This window comes from Microcebus murinus, chromosome 7 (assembly GCF_040939455.1).
Source record: "Microcebus murinus isolate Inina chromosome 7, M.murinus_Inina_mat1.0, whole genome shotgun sequence".
In the NCBI taxonomy this organism is placed as follows: domain Eukaryota; kingdom Metazoa; phylum Chordata; class Mammalia; order Primates; family Cheirogaleidae; genus Microcebus; species Microcebus murinus.
The window spans coordinates 25,357,752-25,380,182 of NC_134110.1; the positions used below are offsets into that span (position 1 = coordinate 25,357,752).

Genomic DNA, 22,431 nt, shown 5'->3' on the forward strand with positions numbered 1-22,431 from the left:
ACAGAGCCACAGCCCTTCCCTGCCCTCTCCACTCCTTCCCAATTCCTGCTCTTCCTCCTTCAAGTCTCAGGACATCCTGCTGCTCCCAGTGTTAAGTGAGGGGAGCCTGGGGCCTTCAGACCAACTCCTTCAGCCCGACAGTGCTGAGCCCCGGGGAAGGGCATGGATCTCCAAGGCAGGCAGGACTGCAGGGGCATAGTGCAGGGGTCTGGTGAGCCATCCTAGGGGAGGCAGTACCACCCAGGAGTGCTGGCGCGGGCCCAGCGGCCAGCGTCTATGGAAAGCTTTAATGGCCCTGCACAGGAGCGCATGGCAGAATGAGCCTGGGCCGCCGGGCGCCAGCATCACCAGATGAACATGGGCTTGCCGTCGTCATGTGCCAGCTGGTTGAGGCAGGAGAGCAGCAGCAGCGCATCAGTGAGCATGCTGGGGTGCACAGTCTCCACCAGCACACGCTGCAGGAAATCCATGGTGTAGGAGCCGCCCTCAGACGCTGCCAGCTCAGGCCGCTCTCGCAGGATGCCATAGGCATTCACCAACTGCTCGGTCAGTGCAGGGTGCACCCGGCCGTTGTAACCCAGGCTCTGCAACCTGTTCATGATGCTCACATAGCGCTGTGTGAGCGTCTGGCATAGCTCCTCATCCAGCTTGTGATCACTAGGGTTCAGGGAGGCCTGTGGGGAGAGCAGCCATCAAGTCCCTTCCATGCCATACCCCAAGCACAGGGGCAAATGATGCTGAGGGAAGTTGTTGGGAGGACCATGCTCAGAGGGGTGGATGTGGAGGGGTCCTGTGAGGGGCCTGAGGGTCCAGGGTAGAAAAGCCCAATGGGCAGAACTGACAGAGAGATAGATCCCCCAGGCCTGACTCAGGCAGGGCAAGTGGCCCCCAGATCTTCCCAGTGGGGCCTCAGCCACAGGACAGGAAGAGCACACCCCATTCCTATTGCCTGCTCTATCTACCACGAGGGATTTGGGACTGGGCTGAGGCCACCAGTGGCTGAGGTCAGGGAGCCTGGCTGGGAGTCTGGAGGTGAAGCAAGGATGGGGGCACCAGGGGGACTCTGGATACCCTCAGGGCTGCTGGACCCAGGAATCACAGGCTTTCCTGGGCCTCCTCCTGGCTCCCTGTACTGCTGCCTTTCCACCTCCTCTGGAGATCCCTTCCATCCTCAGCACCTCCTGGCCTGCATAACCTGTGGGGCTGCCTTTACTTCCCCCTTGTGCCTGGACCCGGGGATCAACAGCATATGGTCACTTCCTCATTGTCCGTCTCACCAGCCAGGCAGTGGCTGCATCCTGCATCGTCTCATCATGATGGCAGCCCCTCCTCTCCACCCCCTGCTGCTGTCTCCTGGGCGCATCACCTGGGCAGTCACATTGAGCCCTGCCTATGCTCAGAGCTTGACATGCTTGACATTCTGTTGCCCCCATCCTGAAGTTCTTAATACATTTTATTTTTTATTGTTTTATTTTTATTTTTTTTTGAGACAGAGTCTCACTCACTGTGTTGCCCAGGCTAGAGTGCCATAGCATCAGCCTAACTCACACGAACCTCAAACTCCTTCTGCCTTAGCCTCCCGAGTAGCTGGGACTACAGGCATGCACCACCATGCCCAGCTAATTTTTTCTATATATTTTTAGTTGGCCAATTAATTTCTTTCTATTTTTAGTAGAGACGGGGTCTTGCTCAGGCTGGTTTCGAACTCCTGACCTTGAGCAATCCTCCCACCTTGGCCTCTCAGAGAGCTGGGATTACAGGCCTGAGCCACTGCGCCTGGCCTGAAGTTCTTAATACATTTTAAACAAGCTCCCTGTGTTTGCACTGAGCCCTGCCAATATGTTGTAGCCTGTCTGCTATAGGTGCCCTTGTGCCCTCTCTGCACAGACCCACAGAGCCATGGTTTGAAGTGGGGGCGGTGGGCTCTCCCCTCCTGAGCCCCTCCTGTACTTCCCATTGCTCCCACTCTTGGTGCCAGGGCCAGCCTGCTGGGTTAGGGTTAGTGTTAGCCCGATCTGGCCCTGATGCCGACATGCTGATTCCCAGCCTGCTGGGAATATTCTTCTCCACTCTGTCCAGACAGGCTGTTTAGCCATCACCTCCCTGGGAGACTCCCTTGGCCGCACCTTCCAGGCTGGCTGTATAAGCAGAGAGCACCAGGCAGGGGTTGGACCCAGGTCTGGGCTCAGCCTAAGTAACCACTGACCTCTGGCAGGTCCTCCCAGAGCCTTTGTTGCTGGGTAGCACCTGCGACAGCCAGTGTCCCCAAGTCTTCCAGGCAGAGAACCAACACAAGGGGTGAGCAGGCACACCAGCGACGCCCTGGCAACCAGGTTCGATGGCTGCTTGTGTTACCATGTGAGGTCTGAGCCTCAGTTTTCTTGCTGTGACGTGGAGGAAATCACGGCACTATCTGAGAGTTGTTTTGAGGATTAAAGGAAATGACCCCTGTGAACACTGAGCGACTGTTTGGTCACTGGGAAAATGGGTTCTGAATCCCCACCATGGGAAATGTCAGTGGCCCCTCACACTGCAGCAGAATTGTGTTTCAGAAATATCACTCTGGCTGCCTCTAAAGTAATAGAGAATGCAGGGGCGTCCAGGATGTTGAAGTTTGAGGCTAGGATCTGGCTGGGAGTGTTAGGGCCTAGAGACCATAGGTGTTAAGGCCAAAGCTTCTGGTTGCTTGTACCCTTTCACGGTGGTGAAAAACTTAAATTGTTATAAGAAAAAAGCAAAACAATCCACTTGTAGCTAAATGCATATCCTGCCAGCTGTGTGTTGTAAAATTTCACTATACTCAGGCTAACTGAGGCTATCTGCTTCTGTAAATAACTTGCTTTGAGATAATTCTCAGCACAGGGGCTAAAGGCCCGACCTGGGTTCCTACCATCTAGAAAAAACATGATAAAATATAAAAAACCAATACCCTCACTTATATGCCTCTAGTCACATAAGCCCCCTATAACTGTGCTTAAACAATTAGATAATTTTTTCAGAGTGTGGTTTTTGCCTTTAAAAGGGGCCAGTTTTACCTAGCTCATCACTACTTTCTGTGCCTGCTCTGCAGGGCAGAAGTAATCCTGGCCAGTAAATAAAGACTCACAATTTGACCCAATTCTGTTTCTAAGGTGGTCTTTTCTCCAACTCCAGACCATAACAGGGGGAGGCTGCAAGGCTGTGTCCCTGTCTCTCAGCTCCACTCCCACAAATGCTCCTGCCCCTATAGCACACAGCACCTCCTGACCCTCTCTCTAGGGTTGATTGCAGGCCTCCCCAGCAGAGGAGGTGCTGCCTAAGGGCAGGAACTGTGCCTGTCTACTGTGTACTTGGCTCTTCCCCAGGGAAGAAGGGACGGCATGTGGACCACAGGCAGGAGTGGAGGATGAGAGAAGTGAGTGGATGGGAAGAACATTTAGGGGGGCTCAGAAAGACCTGGTGTGGGATGGGATGTGGAGGAGAGAAGGTGTAACAACACACGTGCATTCTTCCAAGATGAGCACATATGCTCACCACCCCACTTTCCACCCTAGAGCACCCACAACGCCAGCCATGGGCTCTGTAAGGAAATGGCAGCACACGTCACAGGACCAGTGTTCTCTGAACACAGTGCAAGTAGGTTAGAAATCAATAAAAAGACAGCCAAAAAAAGCCCCTGTGAAAGTTGCCAGTGTGAAAAAGGAGTCACTTATGTTAAACCAATAAGAGGGATCTGGGAGGCCATGATGAATCCCTCATGCACACAGGCCTGAAACAGGACTTATCACAAAAACTTCCTGAAGCTTGCAGTGTTCCAGGTATGCCGCTTGCTCAAGGACACTTGCCTAGCAATGGCTGTCTCCACCAACAAACTAGGCCCACTGCAGTGAGCTTCTGTGCCCTGTGACTTTGTTTCAAAGCAGCTTTTATAGGCTTCTTTCTCTGTCTTCAAAAGTTTCCCCTCCACCCCAACCCCCCTGGATATGCCTGTGATCCATCATAGCCTGAATATTCTGATTGCAATCCTCGGCTATTCCCAAATAGAATAGAAACTATTCTAGTTTCTCTAGAAACTCATGTGTTCTAGAGAGCTTGTCTTTCTGAGTTTCTTTTTAGATTGACATCATCTGTTGTTAGAAGTAGGACCCAAAGAAGACAAGCCTTTTCCAGATTGGCCACCCCTAGAACCACGGATGGTACCTACGAGAGCCCACATGCTCTCAACCTCCATAAGTCATCATCTCTGGATGGTAAATCACCTCTTGGGTCTGAACTCCCTCCCTTTGGTTGAGTTCTCTGACTTTATTTGGGATCTCGTTTTATAACACCTTTATGAAAGGACATAGTCCTTCTGGTGAGTTTCTTTTTGGTTGACTTGCGTACCTGGTTAAAGATTTTGGTGAGTTAAGTGGTCGTGATGGGGATCAAACTTCCCAAGATTGTTTTCTTAGGACTAAACTAGAAGATAGGCTTAAACAACCTGAAAGGGACACACATTTCACTTGGAACCCCGAGGTTTCAAAACACATCAAGGACTCAACAATTGTCTCACTGCAAACACCATCTCAGAGGCAGCTGCAACACATATACAATTTAAAGAGGATACAAAGGTCTTCTCCCACTCTGGAGCCTTCCCCTCCCCTCCTGCCACATCCCCTTTTCCTCACCTTTCTCTGGCTGAGCTCCCTCTCTCCCCAGACTCCTTGGCAGCTACTCTCAGCTGGAACCCATTCAAACTTTCCCACTTATTTATTTATTTATTTAGAGACAAAGTCTCACTCTGCTGCCTGGGCTAGAATGTTGTGGCATCAGCCTACCTCACAGCAACCTTAAACTCCTGGGCTCAAGTGATCCTCCTGCCTCAGCCTCCCAAGTAGCTGGGACTACAGGCATGTGCCACCATGCCCGGCTAATTTTTTTATATATATATTTTTAGATGTTCAGCTAATTTCTTTCTATTTTTAGTAGAGATGGGGTCTCGCTCTTGCCCACACTGGTTTTGAACTCCTAAGCCCAAACAAGCCACCTGCCTCTGCCTCCCAAAGTGCTAGGATTACAGGCGTGAGCCACCATGTCCAGCCAAAACTTTCCCCTTTAAATAAAATCCTCTGACGACACAGGTAAACCCTGAGTCTCCCGTGTTCTTTGGACAAAGGCTGAATTGAGTCATTGCCAAGGAATTTCCAAAAGCCACTAAAGACCCTCTCTGATTGGCTGATGAATTCAACATAGTAATCCAGTCTTATCAGCCTGACTTCTCTGATCTTAGCCAGTGGGGTCACATGCTTGTCAGTGAAGGCCAGGTCCAATTGGATGGCCAAACCTGAATGGATTCACACTGACCAACACTTAGCAAAACAAATAGCCCAATATTGGAAAGAGTCTTGTAATTTAGCTAGACTCTGTCATAAGGCCATTGCTACAGCCTTTCAGTAGACTAGATTGGAATAAGATCCCAGGTCATACCCAAGAACCTAATGAGCCAGTTCATAATTATTACTGCCAACTCTAGGTTGTCTTTCAGAAAAACCTTGGACTTCCACTGGATGCCCATTCTCCTTAAGTAGACATTAATTTTATGTTTGTGAATGGCCTCTCTTGAGAACTTTCCCAACTTGTTAAAAGAACCTGCATGGGGCCGGGCGTGGTGACTCACACCTGTAATCCTAGCACTCTGGGATGCGGAGGTGGACGGATTGCTCAAGGTCAGGAGTTCGGAACCAGCCTGAGCAAGAGCGAGACCTCGTCTCTACTATAAATACAAAGAAATTAATGGTCAACTAATATATATATAGAAAAAATTAGCCGGGCATGGTGCATGGTAGCACATGCCTGTAGTCCCAGCTATTCAGGAGGCTGAGGCAGGAGGATTGCTTGAGCCCAGGAGTTTGAGGTTGCTGTGAGCTAGGCTGATGCCATGGCAATCACTCTAGCCTGGGCAACGAAGCAAGACTCTGTCTCAAAAAAAAAAAAAAAAAAAAAAAAAAAAGAACCTGCATGGAATGGGAAACTATGTCCACTCTGGATTTAGTAAATTTGGCTAGTGAGGTAGCCTGTACTCTGGAAGATACTGATAAATAGAACACTACTGAAATCCTCAATCTCCAGCTCCAACAGACAGAGGCCCCCAAACAAAATCCTCCTGGTCTCTGCCATTACTGTAAAAAGCCTGGACAATGGAAGAGAGATTGTGATACGTGAAAGAAGGCTCCAAACCGCTCCCTCAGGAACCTCTAGGTACACCCTCCCAGAGATGGGGCTCTGCGGAATTACAGGGCCACTTCCCCATCCTTCTCTTCAGTCATCTTGGGAAGGGAAACAACCCTTCTGACTGGGAATGAGGTCCTCACTGATGCTGGAGCCAACCCCACAAACCCCCTAAGCTGCCTTGGAGTGAAACTGAAGTCCAATAGTGGGGTTTCACACAGCCCCCAAATGTCTTTCTGTCCCTACCTATCCCTTTCCTCCCTGGTCCTTTACAGGACACCCACTGCTCTTTACTTAGTAACTCTACTCCAACCCGCCTTCTTGGCAGAGATTTGTTTGGAAAAATATCATGTAGGAATCTCTTTCTCCTGAAAGGGGGAAATATTTTAGACTTTGGTAAATCGGGTCAAGCTGGCTGACTCCAGAGCCCCCTCTCTCCTAATCCCCTTGTTTACTATATTGTTCCCCATTCAGATAAAAAATGCCTAACTCACTTCCTTCTACTGGGTTAAATACTATCTCTCTATTTTGTTTTTAATTTTTATGGATTCATAATAGTTGTACATATGTATGGGGTACATGTGATATTTTGATACAAGTATGTATAATGATCAAATCAGGGTAATTGGGATATCCATTACTTCAAACATTTACCATTTCTTTGTGGGGGAACATTCCAATTTCATTCTTTCAGTTATTTCAAAATGCAGAATAAATTATTGTTAACCATAGTGACCCTGTTGTGCCACTGGACACTAGATTTTTTTCCTTCTATCTTACTAGATATATGCATCTTAATGGACAAAATTATCAATATATGTAGGCATGTACCCCATATTAAGATTCAGTTTGACCCATTGAAACTTCTGCCCAGGATTAACCAGTACTCTTTAAGCAAAGAAGCTCTATTGGGCATTAAAGCCATCATTGAAGAGTAGAAGGCAAAGGCTCATTATCTCATGTACCAGCCTTTGTAACAACCCAATCCTGCCTGTAAAGAGCCTGATGTCTGTGGGTGGAGATTTGTTTAAGGCCCTCACATGATAGACAATGTTGCTGTACCCCCACCGGGCATCCCAGCCCTGTCCTTGCTCATCCTGATTCCAGCCAGGAGCACATGCTCCATGGTTATTGCTCTGTGCAGTGTGTTCTTCAGTATCCTAGTCAACCAAGCCAGCCAATACCTTTTTTCCTTCTCTTGGGGAGGCCAACAATATACCTGTACAGTCCTGCTCAAGATTCACTGAAAACTCCTCTTACTTTTCACAAACTCTAAAGGCCAATGTACAGGATGTTTATTTCCCTCAACAATTGACTCTACTGCAGTGTGGTGACCTCCTCCGTTCTCCCTGGCAGGCAGCATATCAGGAAGATAGTGTACATGTATTAAAACTTTTAGCTACCAAAGGTCATAAAGTTTCTGAACTTTATGTCTAGGATGTTACAACTGGTAAAACCCCAAGTAAAATATTTTGGCTATTTAATTTCAGAAAGTGGACTACACTTAGATGCAGACTGATAAAACGTGTCTTACATGCTGGGCGTGGTGGCTCACGCCTGTAATCCTAGCACTCTGGGAGGCCGAGGCAGGCGTATTGCTCGAGATCAGGAGTTTGAAACCAGTCTGAGCAAGAGCGAGACCCCATCTCTACTATAAATACAAAGAAATTATATATATATAGAAAAAATTACCCGGGCATGGTGGCACATGCCTGTAGTCTCAGCTACTCGGGAGGCTGAGGCAGAAGGATTGCTTGAGTCCAGGAGTTTGAGGTTGCTATGAGCTAGGCTGACGCCACGGCACTCACTCTAGCCTGGGCAACAAAGTGAGACTCTGTCTCAAAAAAAATAACTAAAAAATAAAAGGTGTCTTACATTTTCTCAACCCCAAACTAAGCACCAATTCCTTTAGGCATTCTCAGAGACTCTACTGCAAAGGATATTGCTACACAACAACACTCATTAACTTCTCTTGCCAGGGTAGTATAAGATAACAGCATTGACTCTAATTAGCTCTTTGCTAAACAAGGTGGTGTCTGTGCTATTGTTGATGCCAGATGCTGTTCCTGGATGAATTTGTCTGGGGAAGTTGAGAACCAATTACATGAAATAAGAAAATAGCACATGGCTACAACAGGGCTGACCCAGCTCCCCATGGTCATTTGATTTGTTTAGTTGGTTACCTTCGGGCCTTGCATCATGACTCAAAACTATGGTGCAAACTGGGATTATCATATTACTGTTATTTTTCCTCAGTGTTATGCCATCAAAACTTTGTCTTCATTGCCTATTAAATTTCTGCAAAAGTACAAAGTAATGCTGGCCTAGCATTTTGAGATGATGGCCAACACCAATGAATAGAAAAAATTAACCTTAACAATGAAATCGGGCTGGGCGCAGTGGCTCACGCCTATAATCCTAGCACTCTGGGAGGCCAAGGTGGGCGGATTGCTCGAGTCAGGAGTTCAAAACCAGCCTGAGCAAGAGCGAGACCCCATCTTTACTATAAATAGAAAGAAATTAATTGGCCAACTAATATATATATATAGAAAAAAATTAGCTGGGCATGGTGACGCATGCCTGTAGTCCCAGCTACTCAGGAGGCTGAGGCAGCAGGATTGCTTGAGCCCAGGAGTTTGAGGTTGCTGTGAGCTAGACTGATGCCAGGGCACTCACTCTAGCCTGGGCAACAAAGCAAGACTCTGTCTCAAAAAAAACCAAAACAATGAAATCTAGGCAGACTAAGTCTGAGAGCGTCTTGTGGCCCCCTTGTTGTCAAATATGGCTAAAAAGGTTTTGTCATTGAGTATTAATTGTTAGCCTCGGCCCCCCATCCCGACATGGGACCAGACCAACCAGAACAGGTCCATCTTGGCATTGAGGGACAATCAAATCTGACTTTAAAATAATTGTTCAGGCTGGGCACAGTGGCTCACATCTGTAATCCCAGCACTTTGGGAGGCTGAGGCAGGAGGATCACTTGAGGCTAGGAGTTCAAGACCAACCTGGACAACATAGTGAGACCCTGTCTCTACAAAACATTAAAAAATTAGCTGGTCATGGTGGTACATGCCTGAGTCTCAGCTACTCAGAAGAAGGCTGAGGTGGGAGGATTGCTTGAGCCCAGGAGTTGGAGGTTACACAGTGAGCTATGATCATGCCACTGCACCCCTTGAATGATAGCGCAAGACCCTGTCTCTGGAAAAAGATGGATCAGCAATGCTTTCAGAGAAAGATCTTGATCAAAAGGGGGAAATGTGTGAAAGTTGCTGGTATGAAAATGGAATCACTTATGTCAAACTCTAAAAACATGGAGCTGGGGGAGGCTGTGAAGAAGCCCTCAGGCACACAGGCCTGGAAGGGGACTTATCACAACAAACTCCACAAGGTCACCCTAATCCTACAGGCCCTCTGCGTCCTGGGGCCTCTGGTGCTAGGACAGGTTGTCCATGCTTGGAAGAAGGCCATCTTACGCCATCCATCTTGGCCATCCTGGTCATTTTTGTGAGTCAAAGACACATGTGAAAAAGCAAACTTTAAACCCTTAGAAGAAAATACAGAATAATTTAGAATACAGAAAATATAGGGCCGGGCGCTGTGGCTCACGCCTGTAATCCTAGCTCTTGGGAGGCCGAGGCGGGCGGATTGCTCAAGGTCAGGAGTTCAAAACCAGCCTGAGCGAGACCCTGTCTCTACTATAAAAATAGAAAGAAATTAATTGGCCAACTGATATATATATAAAAAAAAAATTAGCCGGGCATGGTGGCGCATGCCTGTAGTCCCAGCTACTCGGGAGGCTGAGGCAGAAGGATCACTCGAGCCCAGGAGTTTGAGGTTGCTGTGAGCTAGGCTGACGCCACGGCACTCATTCTAGCCTGGGCAACAAAGCGAGACTCTGTCTCAAAAAAAAAATAAAAAAAAAAAATATATATATATATATATAGAATACTTTCTGGACTTTCTCAGAGGGAAATATTTCTTTTTTCTTTCGTTTTTTTTTGAGACAGAGTCTTGCAGTCTTGCTTTGTTGCCCAGGCTAGAGTGAGTGCCATGGAGTCAGCCTAGCTCACAGCAACTTCAAACTCCTAGGCTCAAGCAATCCTGCTGCCTCAGCCTCCTGAGTACCTGGGACTACAGACATGCACCACCATGCCCGGCTAATTTTTTGTATATATATTAGTTGGCCAATTAATTTTCTTTCTATTTATAGTAGAGACGGGGTCTCGCTCTTGCTCAGGCTAGTTTTGAACCTCTGACCTCGAGCAATCCGCCCACCTCGGCCTCCCAGAGTGCTAGGATTATAGGCGTGAGCCACCTCGCTGGGCCAGGAAAGATTTCTTAAACAAGACATGAAAAGTACAAACAGTAAAGAAAAAGGTACAAACAATAAGAAAAGGTACAAACAATAAAGAAAAAACATTAAAACCTAAGCAAAGGAAAAGGCAAGCTCAAACCTGGACCCCAAATCAACCCATTTAACCCAAAGTTGTCCCTGCCCAGACTCCACACAGAAGGTCTGTCTCTAATCCACAAAGACAGCCTGAAAGAAAAAGTGGCCGGGAACTCAGTAGGTCTGTTTTCCCAAGAGAAGCCGCAGTGGAGATCTGTTCCCTGTGCCACCTGCCTGCCCACTTCGAAGGGCTAGTACAACGAGATGAGAAGAGACCAGCAGCCTGTGGCCCAGCCTGGCCTTGTCGCTGCAGGCAGAGAAGCTGTTCCCCCAATAGTGCTCACAGTGCTATAATATCCTCATCTTCCGCAGTAAGACCTACTATGACATGCCAGTGCTGCATGGTGTCACCCAGTGCATGGAGGAGGACGAGTTCTCCTACCAGGGGTGATGCCAACCTGCCTTTCTGCAGCCACCTCAGCCCACAAAGGTGCTGATCCTCTCAGGCAGTGACAGGGCATTCTGCAAGAGGTGAAGCACCTGCCATGGAGTCCATGGTCCAGTGGGAAACTGAGGAGGTTGTCATCTAAGCCTCTAAGAAGTTCCTCCTGGGCATGGCCAGTGGCTACTCTACCTCAAAGCTGATTCTACACATGGGCGACAGTTTTGGGTTCATGAAACAGAACCAGGATGCCTTCAATGTTATTAGCACTGATTCCTCAGACCCCACGGGCCCCCCTGAAAGCCTCTTCAAGGAATCCTATCACCAGCTCATGGAGATTGCCCTCAAGGAGGGTGGCAGGGTGCATGCCAGTGGCTCACCTGGACCTCATCAAGGAGATGCCGCAGTTCTGCAAGTGGCTCTTTCCCATGGTGGGCTACTCCTCCTGCACCATCCCCACCTACCCCAGCGGCTAGATGGATTTCGTGCTGTGTAGCAAAAACCTGAATGTCAACTTCCAGGAGCCTATGCAACAACTGACACAGAAGCAGGTGGAACAGATGTAGGGAGCCTTTGTACTACCCGAGTTTGCCCGCAAGGCCCTGAGTGATGTGAGCCGAGCCCAAGTGCCATCACCGGCATCACCCAGAATCTGGGACCAGAGAGCCTCCAAGGGGCCTGGGCTTCTCTAGCCTTGGACCAGACCTACTGGCTCTTGCCCACCAAGCAAGCATTATAGGCCCTGGAATGCTGCCTGGCTTGCCCTCCTGGGTGGACCATCTGTGTTTGTCTCTGTGTAGCATTCAGCCTCCAAACCTATACCAGCTGTGTACAGCACTGTCTCTCTGCCTTTGTTGCTCCCCCACCCCCGCCCACCAAACATTTGTATTTATAACAAAAAAAAGGAGAGAAGCCCAAGTGGTGAATACGTAGGGACATGGTGGTCCCTCTCTGTGGTGGCCGGGGAGGAGAGGGCCTGGCACTCACTGCAGACCAGCCAAATGCCCAACCTGGATCCCTCCTCTGTGTTTTCTATAGCCTGCCACACACGGTGGCACAGAGATACGCATTTCAATATGTTCGCAGATGTGTCATCCTCCACGCCCTTCCACGAAGGAGGCTGAGGGGATGACATCCGGGGATTGTGTGGGAAAGAGCCTGGGGCTTGAGTCCCCAGTAACCAGGCCCACCACTGCTCAGAGGCTCCCCCAGGGACCCTGGAGAACATGGACAGCACAGGGGAAAGCATCCCTGGGAGCCATCGTTGGAGGCCACCCTGGTGGCCCAGAGGGAGAGCTGCCTGGCTGTGTTCTGAGGCCGTGCCTTGGGGCTAACTCCCTGAGCTCTTGCTGGCCATGTGGGCTGAGCACTGTGCTTCCTCCAACCCCTTGGATTCCGGCACGTTTGGCCTGCCTGGAGTCCATGGCCCCTCAAGGGTCCCTTATGAACCAGCGTGCCCCCATCCCTGCAGGCCCCTCTGGCGCTGTGTGGGAGACAGACAGCCACACACCTGGATGATCTTCTCCGGAATGTTGGAGACGGTGAAGCCGTAGAGGCGCACACGCTCTGGGAAGATGCTGGACAGGATCCTGCGGTCCAGCTGGAAGGCGATCTCCCCCACCAGCCTCTCCCAGGCAAGCTGCTTCGACTCTGGGGACAGCAAAGGGTCTCTCAGCTGAGCCACTGGTGGAGGGGGTGGCAGGGGAGATGGCCTTGGGGGGCGCTCCCAGGACTCCTGCTGAGCCCCTGCAGGTCACTAACCTCGGCTACTTTCAGGGAACTTGTTGATCTTGCGGTGAGCCAACTTCCGATCCAACTCCGTGGCACTTTTCCGAGGCTGTTCTGTGGTGCGTGGACTCCGGGCGTCGTTAACCGTAGCCGGGGAGGATGAGGTGCGAGGCGGGGAGCAGGGGGTGCGTGAAGGAGAGTGGTGGGCGGGCGGGGTCCGGGTGGGGGAGTGCTGCATCCGTGCCATGTGGGGTGTGTTCAAGGGGGTGCAGCTCGTGGCAGCTTGGGAGGCAAGGTTGGGGGCTGAGGCAAGCACAGTGACAGTGGGGGAGATGGTGGAGGTGGGGACAGAGGCAGGGACCATTTGTCCCTGGGGGTAGCCGGAATGGACCCGGGCATCTGTAGTGCCATAGGAGAAGGCCGTTGGGGGGCCAGGTGCGCTCATGGTGCCCACGGGGGTGGAGGTCTGCAGAGGTGTGCCCACAAACGTCATGCTGAGGGACTCTGGGTCCTGGGCTGGCCGGGGGTTCTCAGTGGAGAGTGGGGCTGGTGATTGGGAGGGGCAGAAATGAAAGGAGGGGGGATTAGAGCGAGGGGGGAGGGGCCCACCCGGGGAGGGCCCCCCCGACCCTGGCACTCTGTGCCTGGCCCCCCCCACCTGTTACCTTTGGAGGTGGCAGCAGGCACCATGCAGGGTCCGTGGGGCACCGAGGGGCACGTGCGGAGTGTCTCTGTCAGCCGCACCATCGGGGGCTCTGACAGCACCAGGTTGTTCATGGGGTTGGCCATAAGGTTCTGTGAGATGCCTAGAGGGGCAGCTGTGGAGCTGAGCAGGGGGCTGCTCAGAGAGACGGCCACTGGGCCTGCCACGGAGGCCATCAGGGGGCTGCTCTTAGATACGGCCACGGGGCCTCCCAGGGGACTGCTGGGAGTCAGGGACCCGGTAGAGGGCAGGCCCAGGGAGTTGGCCAGGGGGCCGGTCAGGGGGCTGCTCAGGGGCCCAGTTGAGGGCAGGCCCAGGGAGCTGGCCAGGGTACCCCCAGGGGGCACGGCCAGGGGGCTGCCCAGGAGGTTTGTGAGGGGGCTGCTCTGTGGCATAGGCACCGGGCTGGGCAGCAGGGTGTTGAGTGGGCCCACCAGGGGGGTCACGAGGGAGCCTGCCGTGGGGCCGGGCTGCGGGCTGCTCAGCATTTCAGTCAGGGGTGCCAAGGCCACAATCCCCACTTCTTCCAGGACTGGTTCGTTTGCTGCTGCTGGGGACGGGGGCAGGAAGACACCTGAGGGACACAGAGAAAGCACTGAGACCCCACATGAGCCCCTTCAGGATGATGGGGTGCAGTCATGGGCTGTCCCATGGTGGCAGAGCCTGGCCAAGGTGTCCATCTGCCTCTGATGAGCAACTGGTCTCACCTGACCACTCTGAGCCTCACTTCCTAGGTGGGCTGGGGCGGTGACCTCTCTACCCCGAGGGCAGTCTGTGGGGTGGGGAGAGGACGCTCTTTGCTGGGCTCAGAGGACCCTGGATGTGGGCCTGCCTGCCTACCCTTCCCCCCGCCTGCCAACAGCCTCATCTCCGGTCCTGACTCTTTGGTCAGCCCACTCAGGCTTCCCTCTCTGATCACCTGCCCCTGAGCCACACAGGGACATTCCTCAACCCTCCACTCGATTGTGCCCCCTGCACCAAGTGGCTCACTCCCACCCAAGAGAGTAGAGTCTCACAGCCACTGGACCCTCAGGTCGCCAAGGTGGCCCTTCTGTTCTCTGGTGGGGAGGAGGGGGCCCCAGCCTCCTGACCACCATCCTGGAGGGAGAGATAAGCCTCTCCAGGTGGGGGCCCCTTCAAGGGGTCAGGGCCACAGCAGTCAGACCCCCTCTCGGCCCAGCACCGGCACATGGTCCCTGCCCTGCAGTGCTCCATGTGGCCACCTGAGGGGGAAGTGATGGTGCAAGAGGGCAGGTCAGACCTAGCCACACACCTGGAGAGGCCCAGACTCACTGCTTTATACTCCTAGAGCCCTGCCTGGGGGCCTGTTCTCTGGTCCTGGAGGAGTGTTTCCTTCATGTTTGGGGGAGAAGCCCCTCGAAGGAACAGCTGCTGGTGGAGGGGGCAGTGGAGGGACAGTTTTTGTGAATACGCAATTTAATTGACAACTTCCACTTTTGTTGCAAAAGCAGTACCTGCTTATTATAGGGAAAGAATGGAAACGTAGAAAAGTAAAAAAGGATAAAGAACTGCAGTCATCCCATGGCTAATCACTATTGAAAAGCCCTGTTGCCTTGGAGACTTCCTCTACATATTTATATAGACCTGGCGTTGGTGGGCGTCTTCTGTAAAGGGTCAGGTGGTAAATATTGCCAGCTTTGCAGGCCATATGTGGGCTCTGTCGCAGCCACTCAAGTCTGCATTGTAGCAAGACGGCAGACACAGACAATCGGAAGTGAGTGGAGGATGGGTGTCAATAAAACTTTATTTCTGGACATGAGTTTTTGAATTTCACATACTTTGCATGTGTCACAACACAATATTCTTCTTTTGATTTTCTTCCCACCATTTAAAAATGTAAAATTCATTCCTTATTCACAGGCTATACACAAACTAGTGGTGGCCGCATAGATCTGTCTTTTTGTACTTTGGCTCCTCTTACTGGACCCACGCACAGCCACACCTAGCATCCTCATTCTTTGAAAACAGTGTTTGTCGTGGCTGCAGAGATTTCTGTCTCATGGATATGCCATTGTTTACTGAGCTATTCCCATTGTTGAGCATTTAAATAGATTCCAATGTTCCCAATGACAAACAATCCTATTATGTAAATCTTTATAATTGATTTTTTTTCCTGGAAATGGACATTTTAGAGGTTCTTGATGCACACTGCCAAATCTCTCTTCTTTAGATCCCTCAGGAGCATCCTGACACTCCCCTGGGCTTGTCACTTCAATCTCTGCCAAAGCTAACACTGCATAATATGTGGCAAGATGTTTAGCTGCTTTAATTGTCTTTTAAGGTGTTTTTTTCCCGGCATATTATGGGGGTACAGATTTTAAGGTTTCAATAAATGCCCTTTCCCCTCCTCCCCCCACAAGTCTGAGTTTCCAGCATGACCATCCCCCAGATGGTACACATCTCACTCATTATTATGTATGTATATACCCGCCCCCCTGCCCAATACCCTATTACTGTAGTACCTATGTGTCCAGTTAGGTGCTGCTCAGTTTGCTGGTGAGTATATGTGGTGCTTGTTTTTCCATTATTGGGATACTTCACTTAGTAGTATGGGTTCCAGCTCTAACCAGGAAAATATAAGATGTGCTATATCACCATTGTTTCTCAAAGCTGAATAAGTACTCCATGGTATACATATACCACATTTTATTAATCCATTCTTGGATTGATGGGCACTTGGGCTGTTTCCACAGCCTTGCAATTATGAATTGTGCTGCTATAAACATTCGTCTTTTAAGTTTTAAGTGTTGTTTTCCAAACAAACCATTAGATTGCATAATCTAATCAACATTTCTTTCTTTTATCATTTCTTGCTTTGTTTTAGTGTCCAAGAGATGATAGAGCTTGTGGGCCAGGGGGAGGTAGCCTGTGGAGAGAGAAGCCGGAGCTTGGTGGGAGGACAGAGGGATGGACAGGAGTGTTTCGGTGGAGGATGGAGATGGGCATGTGGATGTCTGTCCTGTTGGCCTCTGTTTCCCCTGGGAGAGCCTAGGGTCTGGTGCCGTGGGAAAGGGCCACTTGGGTGGCATTTTTAGGATGGTAGGAGGGGACAGTCACTGCTCATTGTCCCTAAATGGCCTGGGCAGCCCAGGGAAGTCCTATTGGTTGGAGCAGCCAGGCAAGGCAAGAAGACAGAATAAAGGTTTCGCCTTGGTGCCTGCTCCGGGAAGATAACTGTGGTGGAGTGACTGGCCCGTCAGGGCTGAGAGGCAGAGGAGTGCTGGGCAAGCCTTGGCCATCTCTCTAGAAGAACATGGTCCAGTTTGCCCTTTGACTAAGTTGTATTCCAGGCCAAATCATGTTTTGGTATTTCTTCACCAAACCATCAAACATGACAAAGAGGGTAACTTTATGACCACAAAAGGTGCAATTCACAAAAAGTACCATGTTTCCCCGAAAATAAGACCTACCCATAAAATAAGCCCTAGCAGAATTTCTAAGCCTTTGCGCAATATAAGCCCTACCCCGAAAGTAAGACCTAGTGTTGGGTGTGGCTGCGCAGAGTATCTGCACAACCCTTGCATTTCATCGCTGAGCGGTAAAGAAGACGAGCAGCCCTTCTCATCTGCCCCATGAGAGCTCTATTGCTCGACATGAGAGATTAGGGCCAATGTTTCTTTTTTTTTTTTTTTATTTTTTTTTTATTTTAGCCACATGCACCGGAGTGGAAAGGGCCAATGTTTCTAAAGGAAATAGAATTGCAAGAAATTCAGGATGGAATTCGGGCTTTGGAGAGTTATGATGATGTTCCAGAAGAAGATGACTTAACTATATTTGAATCAATGTAGATTGTTGCACTGTACTTAAAAAAAATAACACATCCCCTGAAAATAAGCCTTAGGGTGTCTTCTTAAGGAAAAATAAATATAAGACCTTGTCTTATTTTCGGGGAACCAAGGCACCTAAAGCAAAATATATAAAGCAAAATACACAAGGACTCCTAGGAGGTGCTGGAGTAGTAGCTGTACCCAGATCCAGGGCAGAAGGAACAGGGCGCAGGGGGATGTACAGTGATACGGTGACGTAACTACAGAGTCAGGCTGATGTCTAACTCAGCTGTTCACAAGGAGCGGTGCTGGGCTGCAGTGAGCTGGATGCTGTTACTGGTGGGATGAGGGCAGCCTGAGAAGAGAGTGGGCAGCAATGTCTGTATTTGGGTGAGGGCTGAGAGGCACCAGCAGTGGGATCATGGGCTCCAGGGAAGGCCAAGTTCAGATCATAGACAGGAAACGCCAGGACAGAACTGATGGAGGGAGGACAGGCCAGCTTGGGGCAGGAGAGGGTGTCCAGACCCCAGAGCTTGTGGAGGGCAGGGGGCAGATGCCAGTCCTCAGAAAGACCCATTCTGTTTGTCTGTTAATGATAAGAGCTGTCACAACCAACTACCAAAAAATCGTCCAAGCCGGGCGCGGTGGCTCACGCCTGTAATCCTAGCACTCTGGGAGGCTGAGGCGGGTAGATTGCTCGAGGTCAAGAGTTCGAAACCAGCCTGAGCAAGAGTGAGACCCCGTCTCTACTATAAATAGAAAGAAATTAATTGGCCAACTAATATATATATAAAATTAGCTGGGCATGGTGGCGCATGCCTGTAGTCCCAGCTACTCGGGAGGCTGAGGCAGCAGGACCACTTGAGCCCAGGAGTTTGAGGTTGCTGTGAGCTAGGCTGACGCCACGGCACTCACTCTAGCCTGTGCAACAAAGCGAGACTCTGTCTCAAAAAAAAAAAAAAAAATCGTCCAGCAAACCATGAAATGTTCAAATGTACCTTAATGTGAAATCATTTAAAGTGCTATTGGCAAAGAAAATATGAAAACACAATGAAAATGTTTATAGTAAGTATTAATGTCGTAATATTAAGTTTAGAAATATGAATTAAAAACTGAGATTTGGGGTCTCCATTCTGTTTGGAAAATAGGTGAATAAATACTCCTGGTGTGTCTGGTGATGTCCTCTCCAGGGGAGGGTTGTATGTGAATATAGAGTTGATTTTTTTGAGGCAGAGTCTCTGCTTTGTTGCCCAGGCTAGAGTGAGTGCGCGTCAGCCAACTCCTGGGCTCAAGCAATCCTCCTGCCTCAGCTTCCTGAGTAGCTGGGACTACAGGCATGTGCCACCATGCCTGGCTAATTTTTTCTGTATATATTAGTTGGCCAATTAATTTTCTTTCTATGTATAGTAGAGACGGGGTCTCGCTCTTGCTCAGGCTGGTTTCGAACTCCTGATCTCGAGCAATCCGCCCGCCGTGGCCTCCCAGAGTGCTAGGATTATAGGCATGAATCACCACGCCTGGCCTAGAGTTGATTTTTTTTCTTCTTTATTATTTCCATATACTATCCCAAATTTTCACAATAGGAGTATGCATTTTTTTTTTTTTTGAGACAGGGTCTTGCACTGTTGCCCAGGCTGTGAGACAGGGAACTGGCAGGTACTGCCTTGGGTGCGACATTGCTACAGGGGATGCCTTGGGCATTGCTTTGGGCACTGCAGCAGCAATACCTGAGTCAGGAAGTCTTAAGGCAAAGTTTCCAATTGCCCTGATCAAAACAGGATGGAGGCAGGGCAAGTTCCAACCGCTTAGAACCAAGATGGTGGAGAAACACCACCTGCACCTTCCATGAATATCCTCTCCTTGTTTAGCCTGTTGCTTAAATAGAAAGACAATGGGAACCAGGAGGCTGGTTCTCTTCTGCAGGGAGAACCTGCCTTTTTTCTGTTTGTGGAGTAGACTTTCTGTAGTTTCTGAATAAATCTTGCTTTCGTTTTGTCCTGTCGGCTCCTGAATTCTTTCTTGCATGACACCAAGGACCCACTTGGACTTCAAGTGGCTCCCGGCATTGGGAGTCACTTTTCCTGTGTTATCTTGAGTGCAATGGTGTGATCATAGCTCACTGCAGCCTTGAATTTCTGAGCTCAAGTGATCTTCCTGTCTCAGCCTCCTGAGTAGCTGGGACTACAGGCAGGCACCACCATGCCCAGCTAATTTTTCTTAGTTTTTATAGAGATGGAATGTCTTGCTAAGTTGTCCAGGCTGGTCTCAAACTCCTAGCCTCAAGCGATCTACCTGCCTCAACCTCCCAAATGCTGGGATAACATGCGTGAGCCACTGTACCTCATAGAGTATGTATTTTAAAAAACAAACTTTTTTTTTTTTTTTTTTTTTTGAGACAGAGTCTCGCTTTGTCGCCCAGGCTAGAGTGAGTGCCGTGGCGTCAGCCTAACTCACAGCAACCTCAAACTCCAGGGCTCGAGCGATCCTTCTGCCTCAGCCTCCCGAGTAGCTGGGACTACAGGCATGTGCCACCATGCCCGGCTAATTTTTATATATATATATCAGTTGGCCAATTAATTTCTTTGTATTTATAGTAGAGACGGGGTCTCACTCTTGCTCAGGCTGGTTTTGAACTCCTGGCCTTGAGTAATCCGCCCGCCTCAGCCTCCCAAGAGCTAGGATTACAGGCGTGAGCCAAAAAACAAACTTTATAAAGAAAAAAGTGTTTAAAAAAAAAAAAAAGGGAGAGAATGCATTTCTACCTGGTTTCATCCTGAGACCAGCAGGGGCCTCTTAACCCTGTTCACACTCAGCAAACAAACCTAGGCTCTTGAGGGCAGGATTGATCAGGGGTGGCACTCAGACCTGAAGGGATGCCCCAGACACAACCAAACCCATGTGGAGAGAATTGAGCTTCCTTCACCAGCCTCATGTCATGGGAGGCCCATGGCATGCCCCAGCCCTCTTTGTGACACTTTGACCTGTCAATCCTCTAGCACACTCTGGATGACATGCCCTTTCCCAGATGCCCACCTGTCTCCCCTGGCTGCCTCCCTATGGCTGACTCTGAGTCCTTGTGGTCAACTGGGAAGGGCCATGTAAATAGAAGTCTAGCAGCAGGGGAAGGTGGGGGTGGGGGTGAGTTCAGAACAAGAATAGTGAAGAACAGACCCTGGAAAGTAAGAGGTTTTCAAGTCCAAGTGGCTTGGCTGTATTGTGCCTACATGAACTCAACCTCAGCTCTTTCAGGTGGAGCAGAGCACCCCCAGGACTACCTCCCCATCAGGACTCCTCCTCTTTTTCTTCTTTCCTGTGCAGATGGGACCAGCCTACCAATGCTGATCAGTGATGTGCTTACCTCTCCCAAGTCCCTGTGCCTCTGCTGGTGGTAATTCCAACCTATTTCACTATGGACTGAGAAAAGCCAACATTAGCATGAAACCAGACCCCAGATGTGGGCACTAGAGACCCTAGAGTCACTGAGGACAGCACACCAGCCTGCAGGACCAGCCACACCCACTTTCACTGCCTATGGAGTGAGGCTGTGAAAGTGATGCCACTGTACTCTAGCCTGGATAACAACGAGACCCTGTTTTAAAAAAGATAACACCAAGGGGAGCTACATATTATTTGTATGCTGTATGTATATTTTACATACTATTAAAGCTAAGTTACTATTAGCTCAACCAGGTTGTTATAAAGTAACACTAAAACCATCTTTCCCTTTGGAAAGATGTAACCAGACAGGATGTAACTTAAAATGGAGGAATAGGGAGCTCCAAAATACCACGCCTCTACCAAAACCATGATTAACCTGGCAAAAACAATCAGCAGAAACACTTTTGGATCTCTAATATCTAACGAAAAACTTATAATAACCAGGGGAATGCTTAATGAAGAAAGAAGCTGCTAAATTTTGGTAAGAAAGCATTGCGGTATGTTAACTTTTCTTGTTTCATTGCATGCCTTATAATATTTTACTGTTTGTTGAAAACTGGACATTTAAAATATTATAGTTTGGGCCAGGCACGGTGGCTCACGCCTGTAATCCTAGCACTCTAGGAGGCCGAGGTGGGCAGATCGTTTGAGCTCAGGAGTTCGAGACCAGTCTGAGCAAGAGTGAGACCCGGTCTCTATGAAATTAGAAAGAAATTAATTGGCCAACTAAAAATATATAGAAAAAATTAGCTGGGCATGGTGGTGCATGCCTGTAGCAAGGATTGCTTGAGCCTCCTTTGAGCAAGGACTTTGAGGCTGCTGTGAGCAAGGCTGATGCCACGGCACTCTATCTGGGGCAGAAAACTGAGACTCTGTCTCAAAAAAACAAAAAACAAAACAAAACACACACGCACACACACAAAAGGACTTGGCTGTGGTTCACACCTGTAATCCCAGCACTTTGGGATGCCAAGGCAGGAGGATTGCTTGAGTTCAGGAGTTTGAAACCAGCCTGAGCAACATAATGAGACCCCATCTCTACAAAAAATACAAAAATTATCTGGGTGTCATAGTGCATACCTATAGTCTCAGCTACTTAGGAGGCGAGGCAGAAGGATTGCTTGAGCCCACGAGGTTGAGGTTGCAGTGAGCTATGATGATGTCACTGTACTCTAGCCTGGATAACAGCAAGACCCTGTTTTAAAAAAGATAATAACACCAAGGGGAGCTACATATTATTTGTATGCTGTATGTATATTTTACATACTATTAAAGCTAAGTTGCTATTAGCTCAATCAGGTTGTTATAAAGTAACCAAGAAAATAACTAAAAATATATACAGAAGAAGACATGAGAAGGAATCAAAATTGTACACTAGAAAATATTAATGAAATACAAAAGACAGTAAAGGAAAAATAGAGGAAAAGCAACAACGACAAAACCATAAGACATGTAGAAGACAAACAACAAAGTGGCAGAAATAAGTCCTTCCTTAACTGGAACTTCTTTTCTTTCTATTTTTTTTTTTTTTTTGAGATTTTTTTTTTGAGACAGCATTTTTCCCTGTCATCTGGGCTAGACTGCAGTGGTGTCTGTCATCACAGCTCACTGCAACCTTGAACTCTTGGGCTTAAGCAATTTCCCCACCTCAGCCTCTCAAGAAGCCAGGACTACAGCTTCATACCACCACGGCCGGCTAATTATTATATTTTTTATAGAGACAGGATCTTGCTTGTGCTCAGGCTGGTCTCAAACT

The 22,431-nt window shown here is 49.2% G+C and overlaps 1 protein-coding gene across 3 annotated transcripts in view; it reads right to left on the bottom strand.

Annotated features, from left to right (window-relative positions):
- Positions 1-247: 247 nt before the first annotated feature.
- Positions 248-22,431, bottom strand: part of SPATC1 (spermatogenesis and centriole associated 1) — a 33,321-nt gene continuing 11,137 nt past the window's right edge. For 2 of the 3 annotated variants that reach the window (XM_012760086.3, XM_012760084.3), the window contains exons 2-6: positions 13,412-14,023; positions 12,780-13,292; positions 12,529-12,668; positions 11,399-11,506; positions 248-674 (exon numbers count right to left, since the gene is read on the bottom strand). In XM_012760086.3, the coding sequence (XP_012615540.1) occupies positions 345-674; positions 11,399-11,506; positions 12,529-12,668; positions 12,780-13,292; positions 13,412-13,937 (1,617 nt within the window). In that variant the 5' untranslated portion in view covers positions 13,938-14,023 and the 3' untranslated portion in view covers positions 248-344. The remainder of the gene's footprint in view (positions 675-11,398; positions 11,507-12,528; positions 12,669-12,779; positions 13,293-13,411; positions 14,024-22,431) is intronic. The other variant, XM_012760085.3, reaches the window with a different exon arrangement.